We start from the raw sequence: 20,626 nt of genomic DNA, 5'->3' as shown, positions 1-20,626 counted from the left end.
GTGTTCTGTATATAAAACATTCGAACCTTTGCACTTCTAATAGCACCACTCATTTATTACTATTTAGAGTACACCCCAGAAGTGTGATGGATAATAGCTTAAACACTGATTAGACAAATTAAGCATCAGGGATTTTGAGCACAATAAGAAGATGCCACTGTAATGGCTTTCCTTTTGTTAAATGAACTGCATTAACATTCCAGATGAGGTCTAATGCTATGGTCTGAATCTGTGTTAATGAACGTGTAAATGGTTTTAAAAATTGTCAGGCTTGAATCCACACCTCCATATTTGCATAGTAATTTGCCTGGGCGTCTTCCCTCGGTCAGTTTACACCAAGCTACACAGGCATGCCCACAGAATATACAATAATCAAGTGAATGCTGTTCAATTTACACCATAAATAGCAAAACTGATCAAAATTTACTTGAATTATTATTGAATTATTGACCTGTATTTAAATATATTTGATCACTTTTATTTACCAAGTATGATACAAGAATTGGTCTTGGTAAAACACACACGTATGACACGTACCACATTGAACAGACCAGACAAGAACACAGAGCACAGACTATTGACACTACGTGCTAAAGTCTGTGTTTGCATTATAGAATAAAATACTACAGTATGATCAGATTTCATAGAACTATTAAAAATAAATAAAATAAACATTATGTACAGAATGTTATAGAATGAAGTGAACAAATGGCTTTACCTTAGTACAATAGGCATGACCTCAAATGTTTTGAGTAACAATAAGGAGGGTGTATTATGTTTATGAATGCACATATATTTGTTTAGCCTAAGAATGATTTCTATAGTGTACTGACTTTGATGCAGTCGATATTTATAGTGTGATTGTTCATTGTTTGAGGATTCTGGTTCTCAGTAGGCTTATTAGCTCTACCCCTACTGTTAGTAACTCTGGACCTGGAGGCCAACTGTTATTTAATGTAATCTAACTAATTAGCTTGTTAACAACCGAGTAATTCGTAATTTCTTAGTAAAAGAAAAATACTAAAATGTGCTGGACAGGAAAGAAGCCACTGTAGCTCTGACAGAGAAAACAGAGAAAAGCAAGCATTAATCCAAACAATATTTATATGTGCACAGTAATAGAAAACTATTAAATTGATAGTTGTGCTGTATTTCGTTTTAAAGGGCAAATAAAATCTTTATGTGTGTCATGGACATATTTGCTGTGGGTTAAATTGACAATGAGTTGCAAAAGATTTGTATCTCCTGCTCCAGACAATGCAAAATAACCATTTTCTCATGTACTACCAGTTGGTGACCAGTAGAGGACGCCAGATGTTAATCTGTCGTAGCTCTTCACAAGCACTTCACAAACTCTCAGTACTGATCAGGCCCTTGGCCAGGGCTCCCTGTAACACAGTCCTAGGGTCCTGTCCCATTACCTCATATATATGTATGTGTGTGTGTGTTTTGGCAATTCTAATACAAAGAACTTTTAAAAAACGTAATGTTAAAATATGTATATTAATTGTAACAGACAAGGAAAACATATAAGCATTTTGGCGTGTAAACAGGATGCAACCATTTAAAAGGCCGACCGAAAAAGAAGATCTAACAGAATTGAGTAAAAGCTTAAACCTTAACCAGGGCTTATCTCTTTAACCGTTTCCAGCTGAACACGGTTCGTGTCTTGTCTCGGAACATGTGAACATCTGAGGAATATTTGCAGAACCCCCATGCAACGTTAGCTTTTCAATCCTAATTACTGTTTCATCTCACACAGCCTCTGGCGGAGGTGTCGCTGTTGCCAGCGTACATTGTGAAACGGGCCTGTGAAAGTGTGAAAGAGAAGGAAAGTAAAGGGAGAAGAAAAGTCCTGTCAGAGTTCATTATGTATCCAGGGAACAATGCTGAAAGTGGCAATGCAAGCTGCACTGCGCCGAGCTGCCATTAATCATGGCTGACAAGGAACCAGGGTTAAAGGTGGGAGAGCTGCCAGTGCCTCTGATAGTGATTATAGTGTAGAGCGAGCGAGCCAGAGAGAGAGGGAGAGAGGGAGGGATAGAGAGAGAGAAAGAGAGAAGAATGGAAACACTTCTAGCAACTCTAAGCAACTTATAGCAAAAGCTACAGACTGACGTTCCCATAATAAGGCCGTGTCCTAACCTTAGGATTACAAAACTCGACACAAACACGAACGCAGATGGATGACACTGACAATGGGACTTCTTGTGCTGCTGCAGCTGTTTTGATCCCCTTTCTGGGAAGGAATGGAAAGGAGACATTAAGCATGATGTCTGGAAACAAAGCTGATATTTAAAACCCACGTATTTAAATACTTCAGCACATGAAAAAAGAAATGACTGAAGGCTGTATGGGTTCTATGGAGGGATACCATTGAAGAACCATCTTCTGACTGTCTGTGACACAGTACTTTGACAATAAATCAGGTGTGTGAAGGTAAAGTAGCCCCCAATATGTGAAACCCCTAAGAACCCTTGTGTAATGTGATGATTCTTCAGTACAATTTTAAAAAAATTCCTCAGGACATATAACACTAGCTTATTTTCCATCTTTTTGTAGACATTTTATTGAACAACCAAGCCTCCTCTTAAGTTCTTTTAATGTTAACTAGATTTTGGCTTCCTGGCCATAAATGATCAGACCATTATAGTTGATTAGAAATCAATTATACTAATAAATGTAGGATCACATAATGTTTGCATGACCTTTAAAGGACTTTTTTTTTGCATGTATTATGCTATTAATCACAGAATATGTATTAATTTCATATTTTGTGTTTTATATTTTATTAGTATGAAAAGGACATAAAGAACTTGAAACATAAGAAAACCTCGAAACCAGACAAAGTTTTAAAGACTGGAGAGACTTAGACTGGAGTAAGATCTAAAAATCCAATTAAGAAATCTGATAAAGAGAACTGGATTTTAGCTGAGTAATCAGATTTCTTAGTGCATATAAATAAATAATGGTGACAAAACACTTTTGGAGTGACAATTAAACTTCTCATCTTCTAGCTGATGTTCATATTGTGACTTGTGTTTAAAAGAAGCTGCTCATGTCATGTTCTATTCTGTGAGATTACTGGCTGTAATGTTACCATTATCTGATTGCCCAAATTCTGCAGTAATTTAATTATCAGCTGGGGCTTGAGCTCCTTTCTTGATTACAGGCCACTCGTTTCTTCAGAGCAAGGCTTGGAGTGAAGAACTGGAAAAGCCAGGTTTTTGGATGTAATGGTTGGGGGAAGGATGAGGGTGAATGTGGGCAGGTATAAAGCCTGCTGCTTTGTATATGAGGGTATATGTTAAGGACTCAATATTAGGTATGTACAACAATATTATTATATCAAAGAATCACAACATTATAAGTGCAATAGTATTTTACAATACTGTATCAATTTATCTGATACATCAAAAACACAATATTTTTTTTACTGTAATTAATGGATTACATGCTAATAGTTGTATGATTATTGACTGTAATGTTACCATTATCTGACTGCACAAATTCTGCAGTAATTTGCAGTAACTATAAAGTGAAAATGCACTCTTTGAGTAGGTGCTTCTTTAAGGAATAATTTTTTGTATGAGATGTTTTTACGAGAAGCTTGAGAAACATTATTTTCCACACCAATTAAAGGTGACCCATTTATCCAAAACAGCTTCATTTGGGAACCTTTATTTTTGTGTAGATTGTATATGGCAACTTCCAAGGTCCTACAACTCATGAATTGCACAGAAGGTGGAATAAACTCCACAGGTTTCCCACTTCCCAAGTCATCACGAATTCAATCTTGTTCTATGAGTTGTGCTGGAGTCTATCCATTCAGATGTCCTGGGTGCAATCCTACTTTGCTCCTTTCCACATGATGAAGTGCTTGGGCTTATGTATGACACCCAGAGCACCTGAGAGCTCCATATTCTCAAAGTCTATCTCTATTTGTCTGCGGCTCGGCGGCTCCCTCCTTGCTTCAGCTTCAGCACTGGCCTCCTCTGAGGAAAACAGAGAGCAGACTAAGAGAGAAAGAGCGAGCGAGCGAGAGAGAGAGAAAAACAGAGAGAGAGAGAGAGAGAGAGAGAGAGAGCATAATGGACTCGTGACTGGAGGAGATTGAGGCGCTGTTAAGTGCTCGGCTTGAAAGCATGTCTGGCCTCATTAGCTGTCAGTTGTAACAATACTGAACTGGCAGCGAAGACAGGTTGGAGTCTTGTGGCCATAAATCACGGGCCGACAGCCCTCTGACAGGCTGGGAACCAGCGCACATGCATGCGGGTGCCTTTTCCGTTCCTTCTCGCTCAGCACATCTGAAGCAAGAGCAAATACACACACACACACACACACACACACACACACGTGTGCGCACACACGCTTGCCCAAAACAAGTCATCAAAGAACCAGCAGCTCCCTTCAGCTGGGGCTTGAGCTCCTTTCTCGATTACAGGCCGCTCATTTCTTCACAGCAAGGCTTGGAGTGAAGAACTGTAAGAGCCGGGTTTTTGGATATAATGGTTGGGGGAAGGATGAGGGTGAATGCAGCACCATAGGGCAGACATACGCCCTTCTGCTTTATGTATGAGAGTATGTGTTACAGGATTTAACATTAGGAATGTATGACCATATTGTTGTATCAAATAGTATTGCATTAATATTTTACAAAACTGTTTTACTTAAACTGATACATCAAAAACACAGTATTAATTTTAAATTAATAAGTTAAATCTTAATTTTTGTGAAAGACAGTGGTTTATTTTGTGCTGTGTTAAAACTGAACACTGGTTTTCAGTTTTGTACTCTTCAAATCCTACTGTTCTGATTGAATAAAAAAATAAATGTAAAAAAATACATTATACTCAGATTGTTCCCTCAACAAATGTGCTAGTATGCTAAATTCGATGATTATTGTTTTGTGAAAATACAAAGAAGCTGAGATATTCATCTTCTGTCATTTGCTGTGACCAACTAGTAGATTCATGCCTCTGTCTGTGTTTTGTTTAAAACTGACCAATGGACACTAATTACTAAGGATTTACTTGAATTGAACTTCAGGAACGTTAAATCACAAAATCTGATTTATAGTTGTAACTTTTGTATAATGAGATATAATGATGTATTGCCAGGTTCTTGACAGTATACAGCCCTACTTAACATGTCTTGTATCAAAAAATTGTATGGTGACTTCGGAATATCAGAAGGAAATAGCGTTCTTAACATTAGTGTAGGCTAATATAACAGGATTTTATTTTAAGAACATTTCAATTTGTCTGATATAAATCAGAGCTAATGTTTTAACATAATGAAAAAAACTATTATTTAAACTCAGAATACTGATAAACATGAGGAATTTTAAAAGATTTGGAATGCTTTTACTTCTTATCTCAAAGGAGATTGTGCTCCATTCTGATAGTCCTAATCATCTGATTTATCTTCAGCTACACAACGTTCACATGGCTGGTTATGGATTAAGGCCTGGAAAAGATTGGAAATTTTTTGTTTATTTTCTGTTTTAGTGTGTTGTTCATTTAGAGTGTATTTTTCTGGATTAAACTAATTCCTAATATAAACTATAGTTTGCTATGGGAGTTTGTACCTCTGAAAGCCTGGTTCAGTTGTTCTAGACTGAGATTACCTAATTTGATTAGGCCAAAATTTGGTCATTTGGTTGCAGCTTTCACACTTGCTAATTTGGTTTAAAGACCAAACTGAAAAAACAGGAGGTAGCCAGGTGTGAATCACTATGGACTGTTTATAGTGGGTCTTAGGAACAAACAAGTCTGACACAAAGAGTAGCTACTGTTCAAAAGGTGCCAAAAATGGAAAGTTTGAATATTTTAATATGATAGTCATCACTGATGCAAATGCAAGGAGTGGAGGGTGGAGGGGGGTGAGGGGGTGAGAGGAGGGTCATGACCTTCTAACTTTTTGATTTTATGCAAGATCAAGTCAAGTCAAGGTTTATTTGTCATTCGCACAGCATGTCAGGACATGAATGCATTAAAGTGCTTGTGGTGAGGCTCAGGTAATTACCCTACCACAGGGTAGCACAGTTATACACATCTAAATACACTAATCACAACAAAATCATTCACAAGATCATTTTGGGTTTTTGAAAGGTTCCTCAAAGAAGTTGTTGTAAATATGCCATATGTGTGAATGTAAAAAAGCTGAGAGAAGGTTTATCATCATTATCATTGTAGTTATTGCTTAAATAACAGAAAAAATACAGAAATTACTATTTTATTTTATTTTTAAAAAAAAAAAAAAAAAAAAAAAAACAGTAACTTTCTGGCAGCCGGGGGAAATTACTATTAATTTTCTTGCATATGTTTTGTAGTTATAAATTATATTAAACAGTGATATATGTAAAAAAAAACATTTGAAAAATTACAAAAAAAGTTTATATTGTTGTTTTTAACAAAGAATTTTTTTATTTTACAGTTTGTTTCCTGGATATTGCCAGGCTACAGCTGTTAAAAATAGATAATTAATTCATTCCACATATACAGATTTCTAAAAGAACATAAGCACATATAACTAAAAACACCATATTTTAGTCTTTTTTAAGGTGATATTTTCCAGGAAGAAAATACAGGGTAATACTGTTAAAATAAATATGCCCCTCATTATTTACAGAACAAATCTGCACCCCTGACAATACTGTAAGTAAGTGTAATAGAAACTTTACAATGTGACTTTAATATTAAACACTTCCCAGTAACAATATTGGCAAACCTAAAAGTTCTAGTAGTGATTGCGTGATGGGTTGAACGGTTCTGTTAAATGGCTCTATCTGCATGCAAAGGCATAAGTAGGCCTATATTCACTGTGTGCACTCCCGCACACACACACACACACACTGTCTCGCTGCGAGCACTAAGGGCTTTCATGTCATGTCAGTCTGCCTGTGTCCATTAGTTTGACAGGCAGTAGTGCAGTGTGACTGGTGAGGAGAGTGGATGTGGGAGGGTGGGGGGTGAGTGTTTTTGGGGGGGGAGGTTAAGGGGGAGAAAGAGCAGGGCCTCAGGGTCATTAATCACGGCCTCTGACATGTGCAAGCAGGGGCCATGGCCCCCCTGTGCATACAGCTGGGCTCCACTGCTGGCATGGTAGATGGATATCCCACGAGCTTCTGTTGCCCTCGCTTTCCTTCTTTTTAGCTCTTTCTTTTAATGACCATTCCTGCTTTCATTCAATCGTCCATCCATCTCCATCAACTGTCTGTCCAATCTATGACACCTTCCATCTAGATGTCCATCCATCCATCTATCCATCCACCCGTCTAAACATCTCAAACCACCTTAAATCACATATTTGTTATTCACTCTTAAAACTAAAAGGTCCTACAAAATGGTTCATTGGAGCGATGCCCTAAAAGCACCACAGTTTATTCCTCTGAAGAAGTTTCCATTGGATGGCTTATTAAAAAAACTGTTGTTGAAAAGTTTTAAGACCCTTCACATCTACAATAATCAGATATTTTTTTCCATATAACCATGAATTCATGCCATGAACCAGTCAGGAGCATTTATTTTCAAGATATTTCCTTAGCACTTAATTTCATACACCAACTTCTTTCACAAACAACTGAGATTGATGAAGTATTCCTTTCCTCAAGTTTCCTCATTTCAGGGACACTTTAGGGAAACTACGCAACCACCGCCATTCTCGGCCTCTCCCCATCCCTTTCTCCTGCCATTTATCTTCTTTTATTTCCTCGCTTGTCTTCCACATGTAACTTCTTCCAGATGAGCTCTGCCCGATTCCCTCTTCGCCTCCAGATTTACAGGCGCTGGGGATTGGTTTTGAGCTGGAAGCTTTGGAGAGTTCTTTGTGTTCCGAGCAAGTTCTGGAGAGTCAGGATGAGAAATAAAAAATAGGCTGCGAGTCCTTGGAGGATTTGAAAAAGCCCGTCTCGGAGTAGCAGGTCCTCAATTGTCAAGTGAAATATGGCTGCTGCTCTTCTCCACAGAAGATAATAAATCTCCTTGTTTGGTGTCCTTACTTAGCTTTAGAGATGGTCGGTCTCTCTTTTTCCTGTCAGGAAAGAGATGCCTTATTTTTATCCAAAAGACCATAGCCAACTTTCATTAGTATGTGGTGCCACCAAAATGGCTTTTTTCTCAGAGGGGAATGACTTTATATCTGACAAACAACAGTGCGGTTGTTTTAAAGTGTTTTGCTCTTTGGAATATAAGTGATTCATCACTTAGTGGCGGTAATTATCACTCTATATCATTCCTTGTGGAGTGGGTTAACAAGAAGGAATGCCGGGGTTTCAGAGAAAAGCCTTTGAACTGAAACTGCAGCAAATGTGAGCGTAATTCCTGTTTCTTTGCCTGGCGCTATTTTTCCCTGCTTCATACAAAGCTCTGTACTGCAAGGTTTTCCACAGCCTGATTGAACCAGACACCTTCATTTGTACAGGCTATGAGGTCAAAAGGCCGGAGCAACCTGAGTGAAAGACGGAAAAGGAGGTGATGTAAGATTTTCACTAAGGGTTAAAGTGTGTGTCATAGCAATTAACCTACTCCATTAGTATTAGTCTGTGTTTAGGAAAAAACGAATGTATATACAGTAGTTTAAATTAGGGGCTTTATGTTTATTGGCATGTTTGATCTTGTGCCTTATTATTACTTGATTTTTGTAAAGCTACTTTGCAACTACATCAGTTGAACAAAGTCATATACAAATTACAAATTAATTTGATTTAGTGTATGTACCTTAATAATAATAATTATAATAATAATAATAAACTAAAAATGAAAATCCTTTAGTGTCACTTATTGAATAGCTTTTTTTAGCACTGTAAATAGATATTTTTTTTGTTGAGATTTTATTTTGTTGAAAGAGCTTCTATTCTAGCCTACAGCATGAGGTTAGCTAGCAGAAGGGATGATAAGCTAGCTGCCTGGGGTTAGCTATTATCTTAGCACAGATACCCACTTGCTTCCTCAACTTTTACTGGCACAGCATAGCATAGTTTTGTTTTTTATCACTCTCATAATTCATTGTAATTTTTTGTTGAGTCTTACCAGATACTGATGCTATCCTGGCAGATAGCGTAAAGTAAGCTAACCTAGCTAGATAGCTTAGATAGCTGAAGAAATTTTTAAAAATCCAGTCATATTAGATAGCAAGCTAAGTCTAACAAGAATGTATTTTTTTGCTGAGCCTTAAACAATTAGCTACCTGAATAGATAATGCCAGTTGGTTAGGATTAGCCGTTATCCTAGCACAGATAGCACAGATACCCAGAGATATCCCGGTTTTACCTCTTTGGTGGTCTAGTTTATATGTACTAGTTGCAGATTTGTGGTAATAGGCTGGTCGTTAGAGTTATTAATGGACAATTGTAGCAAGAAAACTGACTACAGTTAACAAAAACATCTTTTATATTTTATGTTGTCATTTTATGTTGTTACTGCATTATAGTTTTCACTAGGACTAGCTAGCAGGTATGTTGCTTTTGGGCTGGGTGTATGTACATTCAGGAAGTGTAAATCACACTTTAAACCACCACTTAAGAACATACCTTTCTGGACAATCTGAGAGGTATTAAACTATTACTAAGAGTATAAGAAGCTTATGGAGTTGATGAGGTTCAGTAATATTACCAAATTTTACATGAATAAGACTTATGTGATGCAATCTGCATTTAGCAGTGTTCTGAGCTTGGAGTAGCAGTGGAGTGAGCAGTGATGCTATTCTGTCTATTACAGGTTAATGAAGCACTAGAGTAAATTTGAAGGTAAAATGCTACAAAGATTTTCTTTAATTGATTTTTTAATTTAGATATAGCTCATTACCTGCTTAGAAAATGTAAGTTTTTTCCCCCCAATATTAGTATTGTAAAAGAAAAACAGTGTCCGCCCATCTCAGTCAGCAGGTGTTCATCCAAGAACACTACCTAAAGCTTATTATTTTGAGCCTTGAGTTTCGATTTTCATGCGTTTTAACTAGGGCTTTATTTTATTATGTGAACTGACAGAGCAATGAAACATTGGGCTGTTCCTAATGAGCTGCAAATTCTCCAAGGGCAAAATAACACACAATACGATTTGCTCTTTCTCTCTTTCTCTCTCTCTCTCTCTGTCCAGCTCTGTTCTGTTCTGTTATTTTACCGCAGTGTGCTCAGACCCCACCTTCCTGCTGTTCAAACCACAGCAGTGCCACACACACAGGGCCTGCCATAAATCAATGGACAGGATCGTGTCTGCCAGTCAGACTAAACAAGAGCATTTGTGCTGCTTTGCACTCAGTCATTAATCATCTTGACAGTTTGAAAAACACATTTCCCCTTTAATGACTGTATTTGGAGAATCACGTCTGCTTCCTCTCTTTGCATTGCTCCTGCCTCCCCTTTTTTCTCTGAAAGGGGCTCTTTCCTTACCAAAGGGCTGGGAGGGGTGGGGATGGTTTAGGAGGGGTGGTGAGGGGGTTAACCATGTTCTAATTAATCACTGACAGCAAGGTAAATGTTATTATATGTTATTATATGGTTAGTCATGGTTTTAAAATAAACCCAATCACAGTCACTTGCACTGTAATTGTATTATATAAGGCCTCACCTCTTATTTTGCTGGCAACACTGCACAGTAAAACAACACACATTTAACCTAGGAACATTTAACCCATCTAAATATCCAGCTGAAAGACATCGGTGCCGGTGTGACTGGAGTAACTGGTGTAACTGGCTGCTGTGCAAATAATGCAATTCTTCATCAAAGATCAAGAGAAGAAGAAGTCAATTCACGGCCCATAGGTTTCTTCCAAAAACACAACGGAAGGTCATGCCGCAGACGAACTGATTGGGAAACAGACCTCCCCAGTGCTCTGAAGGAGGAGGTTCTGCTTTAGGTCAGACCAAGCAAGTTGGGGCTTGGTTACGCCCGGAAACGGGGTGCAGAAACCGAGAGGAATGTCAGAAGGAGACTGTGGGGTGAATGGAGCCACGCTCACCCATGCACGCGGCTACGCACACGGCCAGCCCTGGCTCCTACATCCCAGTGCCAAGGCACGTTTCTCCATGGAGCGTCTCATTTGGGATGCATGAGAGCTGACAAGTCAGCGGCAGATCAAAACCAGCTGGAGCTGTGCGTATTAGCGGTTTGCCATAATTGCCAAGTGCCCTCTCATGGACCGCTGGGCCTGCCTGGTCTGCCTGTGCTGTTACATGCACCCACCCAAACCCCCAACCCAACATCATCCATCTGCAGGCCAGGAAAGAGAGCAAGTCCTGCAGTTTCAGGTCATACCATAGTTTAAGGTCTTAAGGATTAGGCCATTGGATTGTTTTAAGTTAATACTCCAGAGTTGTTTAACCTAAACTCTGTTTGCTGTGTGTGAAGTATGTGTTTATTACCATGATTCAATTGATTCAGGCATTAAATGTGTTTCGAGGTACATCAAGTAGTTTCTAAGTTTTGTTCAGGGAAGTCATCTGATGATTTAGGTTCAGCACACAGATAGAAGATTAGTTTGAAATGTAATCATAATAGGCAGTAGTCTGTTTAAAGTAATTTCTTAGTACACTAACTTGTAAATTTTGTATAAAAGTGATATACTTAATTTACAAGTTAGTAAATCGTGAGCCCACATATAGGCCCTGTTTACACATGGCTACCTTATGTGACTAGTATCTGTATTGTAGCCTTACAAGATTTAACCACATGCATTTACATTCATTAAAAAAACGCATCTCTTGTTATACTGGAATCTGATTGGATGAAATATACACATTTGCTCATTCTGCAGCAATTATTATATACTTGGTTGATGGATGAATATCAGATCTCAGACAAAAACTCAGACAAAAACAGATCCAGATATAATCTTGATACTCTTCATTTTGAAAAAAAAAAAACAGAGTTGTGGTAGACTACGTGGCTCTATATAATAGCATTATACTCTGTTTTAAAACAATGTTATTTTAAAGAACCAATATATAATAGGCCTTTCATCAAGCAAGAGAGTAACCAACAGTTCTACCACATTTTTATATATAACGGAACTATTCATAGACAGAACCATATGCTCAAGAGTTTATTTGTATATGTAGAACTGTGGTCATCTATGCATTTAACCTTTTTTTCAGTTGTTATGGCTACATAGAGTCACTTTCCTTTACATAAGCTATCTAATTTTATGCTAGGTCATATGATAAACATTTTTTAAGATAAAAATTGCAATGTACAGTACATTACATTAGACTTATTATTATTTAAAACAAAAGACAAAACAAATCAAGAAATGTGTGAAAAGATCAGTATAACCTACCACTATTAACAATTATGACTATCAATCTTCTAAAAACTGTCACAATGTGAACATAACATACAACATACTTATTACACAAGACGTTAGTGAACTTCACGCTAAAGCCACATCATACACTGAAACTGCATGTCTAGAACTACAGTTGGCGCCTCAGTTGTAGATGGATGGATGTATGTGGGGGAGGACGTGGAGACTTATGGTGGGAGTAAAGAAAAAAGAATTATAAGACAGGTTAATTTACTGTAGGACCCATGCAGTCCACCACAAAGCAGTACAGTAATAGTCTGGGACTGCCTAAAAGGATTTTCCTGACCAAAAGGTTTCTTGGTGCCGCTCAACAGGGAGCCATGAATGTGGTTGGCTGTAACTGATATTTTCTGCATTTTGCCTTTCCTTACGTCTGTGTGAGTGGGAGTAATGAGCTGTTTGATAGCTTCGCCGCGTCGTTGAAACATGGACGACATCTGTAAGCATCTCCTCATTCAAGCCACTTTAAAGAGAGACAAAAGAGGGAGGCAAAGCCGCACGTTGTGCTGGGGAGCGTCTGGGAATATCAAAACCCTGTGAGAAAAAGAGACAAATGCGCAGATTGTGGTGTGCAGCCCAAGGTGGCTTTGGAGACTGTGATATGTTGGTTTGATTTCTTCACAGTTAGTGACGAGGACTATTGCTGGATCTCAAGCGAGGCTAAAAGACGCTGGAGCCTGGCAGGGTGATGGAGCAGCAGTTCCACACTCTGTCATCATTAATCACTGGGTCTTGTCAGTTGTCCACCCAGTGTCGGCCTTAGACACCACCAGCACTTCCCAGCATTTTACCCACACCGTTTGGGGGAAGGGAGCAGGGCCAAGGAGTCTTCATATGTATTTATGTGGGTTTACATGTTAAACAAGTCCAGGAATGGGACTTAATCGTCTTAATCTCTGGGCCTGTAAAAGTGTGCCTACAGCTGCTCCCCAAAAGACATCATATTAAACTGCAAGCCAGCTTCTTCCGAGCTCTGCACACAGTAGTCCATTCTGTCTATCTTCGTTGGGCCGGCGGTGATGTATCTCTCCTCGACATGAGCAGCAGGGATGACAGAAATAGAGTGTGGGTGTTGATTCCTGCCATGGCTGGGAGCTGGGGGAAGAGAGAGAGACGGACAGAGTGATTGATGAGAAGTGAAGGAAGAAGAAAGGAAGATGGATCGGATGACAGCGTGATGGACGAGTTACAGCAAAATGGAAAATGGCACCACTATTCATCTCTCCCTCGAGAGCGGACCTCTGCTCTTGAAATTTCATCTACTGCACCTTTATCGATTTAAGACACAACAGTCGTCGCTGGTAATGTCATTTTGGCACCAATTTTCTCAGTTAGCTCAGTATTACTTAACTGAAAGCTTGTAAGTAGCAACACAAACCTGGAGCACATTTAAATGTGGTTGAGTCTGAAGAATGCCAAAGATCATTGCGCCAAAAAAACCCCGACATTAATACATGCTACAGTGAATGTGGCCTGACCTTCTTTTGTCCAAGTCACCGTGTGTTGGTGTTAGTCAGCGCCCTTGACAGCCTGATTACTCAGAGTGAGGGACAGAGATGCGACCCGCATGTTTGTGCGGCATCCTGCCTCACCCGGCGACCAGAGGCTTTGGAAACTTGACCCGTCCACTCAGGTCCAGCCAAGTGGATCTGTTCCCTCACTCAGCGTCACAAAGCGTGATTCGCACAATGTCTGGGAAAAGCGAGCCGAGCCCGACCTCTCCGGTTACCTGCCCAGAACCGACGGAGGCACAATGCCTTTCCGCTCTGATGCGGCAGATCAGTGCTTGAAGCTTTGCAGTTGATTGCATTAAGGAATGGGGCACCTTCAAGAGTGGTCCTAGATCAGCTTGGATAAGAATGTAATGAGAGTCTGTGCCCCAGGGGTAGCACACTGTAACCTTGCGAGCTCACTGTCAGTGTGTGTGAGTGATGGTACACAGATTCTGAGCTGTCAGTCCCTGTTGTGTTGCTCTGCGAGGCCGTAGGATATTATTGTTGCCAATCAAACTGGCAAGCTGAGCCATGCCAGCGGTACGCTGCAGTCGAGAAGCGCTGTTCCAAAGTCAGCTAGACCATTTTAAAGCTCTCCTTGCTCCATCATGTGATGAGCACTGGCATTGACCTCAGGCCCGACACCAAGACCTGTTGCCAATCAAGCTGACAAGATACACTGCTCTGGTTTCTGTTCGCCCTTGATGACTGGTTTTGCATTCCAAATCAAATTCCTCCACCATTATGGGCCACATAGCAGGCCTGACCTATACTGGCAGCTAAAGGCAAAAAGTGTCGGAAGCTAAAGTGTCTGCAGATGCTAAAGAAGCTGAAGAAGCCAGAACATATGAATAGACATAAGCAGTTACAGTTTCCCCTCTGGAACCTGAAAAGCCAGCATAAGCTTCTTTTGGGAAAAGAAGGTGGCTTGTGCCACAGCATTACTCTGTTAATTATGAAAGTGTGATTCATAAGAGTGAAATAACTCAGTGTAATTAAATTTAATTGAACTGTCCGCAGCACGGCACTCCTTGAGGATTGATTACTGCACGCACGAGAGAATATGCACCAAAAAAAAAACACGCGCAAGAATGGAAACTGTAATAGCACGCTGGGAAAGATAACCTTCAAGGCAAATGTTTGCATAACTATGAGCCAGCTCCTGATGTATCAATTGACATCTGCCGTCACTCTGTGGAGAAGGGACACAAAAAGAAATGCTTGGAAGCAGAAGAGAAAGACAGCAGAGGAGGCAAGGGGGGTCCCTTGGGTCGTCATTACAAGCACACACGCAGGTTTCACAACAGCAGCACGCCTCAGGATATGCTGAGACGGCACTCCCAGCATGAAGGAAAGGCACAAATCCACAGTGGCATTGAAGACTGCATCGCCTGCAGTAAGGCACCAGCCTGCTCCCGGCACTGTTCTTGCTTCATAGCTTTGCAGTGGTGGGTGGAGCCTTGCTGCTGTGCACCAATCATAGCTGTGTGTTAGTAGGACAACGAGTAAACAACATGGTGACAGGCACATAACTTCACTAAGATAATAAGGGCTCAGCAGCAGACAGCTGGATGGACAGCTAGCTTGGCAAAGCACTCAAACGTTTTTTTTTAATGGAGCAAACAAGATTCCACAAGCATGAAGCACAATCAAATTTATAAAATGCTTGTTTGCCTTCCTTGTGTGATTAATCATCCTTTAAATTGTGGTGAATATAAAAGGAATGAATTGGCTGTACTGCCCTTCTCCCCAGTTGCAGGCTGTTGTCCTAGTCAAGTCCTAACTGCACCACTCACTCAGCGTGTCAGGACACAAGACAGGGCGAGACAACTCAGGGCAAAGGAAAAGACTGTTCGGCCTTGTGGATCGATACTGCACTTCCTGACACCATCTCTGGAGACCTGCATTATAAAGATAGGCCTGGACCAATCTAAAGTGATGCTGATAAGAATTCCCTGTGGCTTTGAGTAATGCTGATCCCACTGATCCCACTCCCCCTCCCCCAATAGTTTTGCTCTAACCAGAGACCCATTTTTTGAAACACCCTGTAGTAAAGCAGTGAATAGCAAAACAATATAGTATAGACATTGATACTGCATTGAGAGCAAGATAAAGAGAGATGAAAAAATGCAAAAAAAACATTAAAAGTTTAAATATAACCATTTCATTTATTTAACAAAATTATAACTCCAAAGTTGGACAGCACTGCCATCGCTAGTTTTCTTTTTTTTCTCATTGAACCGGCACCTTAACCAGCCTAATAATCTTGACACATTACAAAAAATAATACAGCTCTTTATACCATTTATTTGTAAGCTGTTTAAAATAAAAAAGGAGTATTTAGAAAGTCCAAAAGGACTCAGACATGCACATTCATACCGCACAGACAAAAGAAACAGAGGCAACATAGAAGAGGACATCTGTCTCATGAAGAACAAACAGAACAAAACAGAACAGAAATTTCTGAAGTTTGCACCAATAATGTGTACAAATGATGGGCGGAGAACGTAAGTGAAATTAATAGTGAAATTAATTAATGAAGTCTGATTTTGCAAAAGTAAACAATAATTAAGAACATTGTGTCTTGGATTATAAACTGGCAAGCCAAGCGCTTGTTAAAAAATAAATACAATTCTGTTTGAAAACTGTGTCGGCGCTTCAGTCTTATACACTGTTTCAAGCTTGCATGCACCCTGCATACCCATAATCTCAGCCGAAAGGGACTATAAATTTCCTTTTTGTCCCACTCATTTAGTCCTTTCTCAGCACTGACAGCTGGTACCCAGGGTAAAAAAAAACAGTGTCCAGTATCAGTTGGATATTTTAGCAGTCATCATGCAAGCACTCTGCTTGTTCTGGCTCTTTAAGATTCTCAAGTGTGGAGAGTCTGTGTGCTGCCTCATTGGTAGCCAAGAGCTGAAGCAGATCCCAGTCTTTGACTGTAGAGGGCGTAATGGGAGTAGTAGGGCGCAGAAGCTGGTAAAGAGTGCATGGGCAAAGATGGTGCTGTGGGTAGATGCATTTTGCTGTAGGGATGGTAGCGTGCTAGCCCCAGGCTAGGAGGTGCTCTGAGGGAGAAGGAGGTGGGAAGAGACGCTGGGCTGCTCTGGGGAGGCAGGTGAAGGTGGCAGGAAGCAGCGGCTGCTGCAGCAGAGGAAGAAGAAGAGGGGTATGCAGATAGGAGCTTGCCATCCACACCTGGCAGTGAGGTGTGCGTGCGCAAGTGGGCCAAGAGTTCTTCTGAGGTTGCAAAGCGTTTGTCGCAAGGTCCACCAGCGGAGACCCAGTTACAGGCGTGTGGCAGAGGCTCGTTGGCCAGCATGAAGCCGTATGTGTAGAGGGGGTGCGACAGTGAGGGGGTGACGCTGGAAGACTGGTGGAGGGAGTGAAGAGGATGGGTAGGATAGACTAGTGGGAAGCCACTCTTTAGAGTGGAAGGGTCATGAACACATGTGCTGCAGTTGCTACCACCAAGATGAGGAGCATTTGGGTAGCTTAAACAGTACGGGTCCCTGCAGAGGCCTTGCATAAAAGAGGGAGGAGAAGCTCCAGTCAGTGGGCTAGAGCTTGGGTGTTTTCCTGCAACCCCTACACCAGCACCCCCAAGACTGGACTTGGTAGGATCCAAGCCAGGGACAAACTGACCAGGATACCCAGCGTAAGTGCCCACAATAGACCCATGATAGCCCATACTGGAAGATGGAAGAGGAAAAACAGGGTGACTTGACTTGAAGGGAGAAATAGAAACAGGCCCCAATCCTCCAGGCTGTGATGGTTGCGTTTCTGCCTTGCCCTCATGACTGGGGCTACTGTCCGAACTGCCACTGCTGGAGTTGGCACTTGCTCTGGCATGGCTCGAGTTGGCCAGTTGGGGACTGTCCAGACTAGCCTTACTTGACTCTGCCTCCTTCTTTAGATTGCTACTGTTGTCAGAGTTTGTCGACTCTGTGGTTTGCAACTCCCCATTCACAGTCTGCGAGTGGCCGGACGAACGTCCAGTGCTGGGGGATGCGCTTGGCCTGTGCGTCTGCGTCTGTGGTGGGGAGCCCACTCTGGAGTTCGGAGAAATGGTACGAGGAGGGTGGGACTGACAGCTCTGTGTGCTATTGCTGCCATTACCTCCACCCATGGGAAGACAAAAGCCAGGCTTGTTAGTGCTGCTGCTGCTGTTAGTACCATCCCTCTGGCTGTCTGTGCCTATTTTGGAATAGGGCTTGAAGCTGGACTTGTCATCCAGCGAGGGTCGTTGCTCTCCCAGTTTCAGGGTGGAGGAGGAGGAACGAGATGAGTCTTTGTCGCTGAGTCCACTGGAAGTGACTGAGGCCAGTTTGGAAGATGACGGAGGATCTGGCTTACCTATTTGAGAACAGGTCTGAGCCAACAGGGCCAGCGGACTCTTCTTAGCATCCAGCTGTGAGAGAAATAAAAATAATATCTGTCAATTTTTGTTCATTTCACTGCGAATCATTTCAAATACCACAATAACATTGGCATGTTATTAATTCTAATAATACTACTCTGTGCACCCACATATATTTAGAACAATACTTTCAGTCATGATCCCTATAATTATTTTTTACTTGGGATTAATTGTTTGGGGGAACAGATATAGACAAAATTTGCGTAAAAAAAACAAAAGTTGGAAGAATATGAATTAACTGTGGTGACTAATTTTACCATATTTAAAAGAGCCTAGTGTTTATTTTTTAGGTCTGGAATTCAAATGTGTATATTTTTTTAATCAGTAATTTCTGATATGGTATTAAATCTACTGGTTCACTGGTTCAGTCTGCACAGATGAATTACTTTTTATTATCATGAAAATAGGACATTTATTATTAGGCCAATCCCAATAATTATCTAATCTTATCTTATCTAACTTATCACACAGTATATGGACATGACCTCAATAATTTTTGCTGACCTCAATATTGCCTATAATGTTTTTCTTTTCCTAGCAAGGACGGTTTATGAACATAAAGGAGTTGGCATTTGGTGTTTAAGTTAATTAAATGTATTAATAATCTTAATAATTAAAATGATTTGAAAGGTTAACTACATTATTGTAATAACTATTCTATTATAATTACATTTTACAGCGTAAAATGATCTTAAAATAACAGTAATATCGTTATTGCAATTATTTCTGGGACAATATATCATCCAGGCTGATTTATTACAGGACGTGTTATGTATTGTCCTCTTTTTATATAGGCAGATAACACTTTACATTTAAGCTAACATTTACATTGTTAAATGGTTATATATCTCAAGTGATATCTCAACTAATCAACTGACACTAGTTAAGACATTTTTAAATATTATTCCATTTCAAATTTAAGTTTAAATGTTTGTTAAATGTAATGATTATTAATGTCTTAACTAGTGTCAATTAATAATTAGATAATTTGCCTTACATTTATATAAACAATTATTTTAATAACAAAAAAAAACAGTTAAATAACGAATAGTTAAGAGTTAACTAACAAATTAAATGCAAACTAAGCTATGTGGTGATATATAGGTTAAGTATATAAGGTAAAATAATAGTTACCTCGATGCTCACAGGCGCTGATGTGAGGGGCTGGAGATACTCCGGGTGCAGTAAGTGTCCTGAATGTGCCGTTAACATGGTTAGGATTTTAACGGGGAGCCGCTTCGCCTGGCGGAAAGGATCCGAGGGTTTCAGCGAGGTAACGTTCAGGTTAATAATGTCAGCAGCAGGCGAGCTCTTAATCCCAGAGACCTTTCTGAAGGGAAAGTCTGCGTGCTCTTTATCGGGGTGTAGAAAGCGGTGCACTGTAGCTCCACCGAAAGTATCTTTCATTTGAAAGCGAGACTCGACGGGGGGCTGGCAGGGTCCGGACCGCAGGATCAGACAAGATACATTCTGCCCGGTAAAAACACTTAACGGCTAAGAGTCAGGTCCATAACACGCCTTTCTTTAGCTAAAATAATCCACAACACGCAGAATGTCGGTCCAGTCGAGCTCAGACGACACTTTCAGGGTCGCAGAATTACTCCAAAGCCACTCATAGCTCCGTTTCGGGCTCCGGTCGTCCTAACCGACACACGCCACCGGAAAAAAATCAAAAAGTGTTTTTTCTGAGGCGATTCCTGCGTAAAATCAGCGCTAGAGGAGCTAAACCCGACTCTAATTTAAGTGTTAGCGCTAGCAGAGTATAAAAATCCACATTAACCTAAATAAAGGCAGAAATAAAACAGTAACACGGCTCTTTACAGCTCCGCTCCTGTTCCGCTCCGTCCCGTAATACTTCACGTACGTTACGAGCGCGAGGAAGACCTTCAGATGCACGGGAGCTGCCGTCCAATAGCCGCTGTCTGCATCAGTAATGAGGACCGAGCTGTTTTCCCCCCGCCTGTGTTTCGACAAGCCCCGCCTCCCTGAAATATGATTGGCTTGTCTGGGCTCTGTGAACTCTTAGCCAATCCTCGCGCATAGCGCAAGGAATTATTTCTTATGTTTTGTTATGTTTTCATTATTTAAATTATGTTCTTAATAGGAAAGTAAAATGAAAGTTTGTAATAAACTACATGTATGTGAATGTGTGTTTAAAATCTTACATTTAGTTCAAAGGTATGTATTTATGTCAGTAATCTAACTCTGTATGCCAAGAATTATCTTTTGGGTAAAAAAAAAAAATCACATCACTATTTGTGAAATTTTTTCTCTGCAAACTTTTTTTCAGGCAATTTTTGTATTTTGATAACAAGCTGATTATTTGAATCACAACTCCTTTATCATAAAGTTGCCCAACAAAAACCCAACAATTAAAATAAACCTATAATAATAGCTTAACATTATAGTG

General features: G+C 40.3%; 1 protein-coding gene across 1 annotated transcript; it reads right to left on the bottom strand.

Annotated features, from left to right (window-relative positions):
- Positions 1 to 15,944: 15,944 nt before the first annotated feature.
- LOC103032894 (zinc finger protein 703) lies at positions 15,945 to 20,150 on the bottom strand. Its single transcript, XM_007252428.4, has 2 exons — positions 19,351 to 20,150; positions 15,945 to 18,207 (listed from the first exon to the last, which is right to left on the bottom strand). Exons 1-2 carry the CDS (start codon positions 19,621 to 19,623, stop codon positions 16,696 to 16,698), a joined length of 1,785 nt encoding a protein of 594 aa, XP_007252490.3. The 5' UTR covers positions 19,624 to 20,150; the 3' UTR covers positions 15,945 to 16,695.
- Positions 20,151 to 20,626: the final 476 nt, after the last annotated feature.

This window comes from Astyanax mexicanus, chromosome 20 (assembly GCF_023375975.1).
Source record: "Astyanax mexicanus isolate ESR-SI-001 chromosome 20, AstMex3_surface, whole genome shotgun sequence".
NCBI classification, from domain to species: Eukaryota; Metazoa; Chordata; class Actinopteri; order Characiformes; family Acestrorhamphidae; genus Astyanax; species Astyanax mexicanus.
The sequence above is the reverse complement of the archived record's forward strand: the minus strand, read 5'-3'. Positions and strand labels throughout refer to the sequence as shown.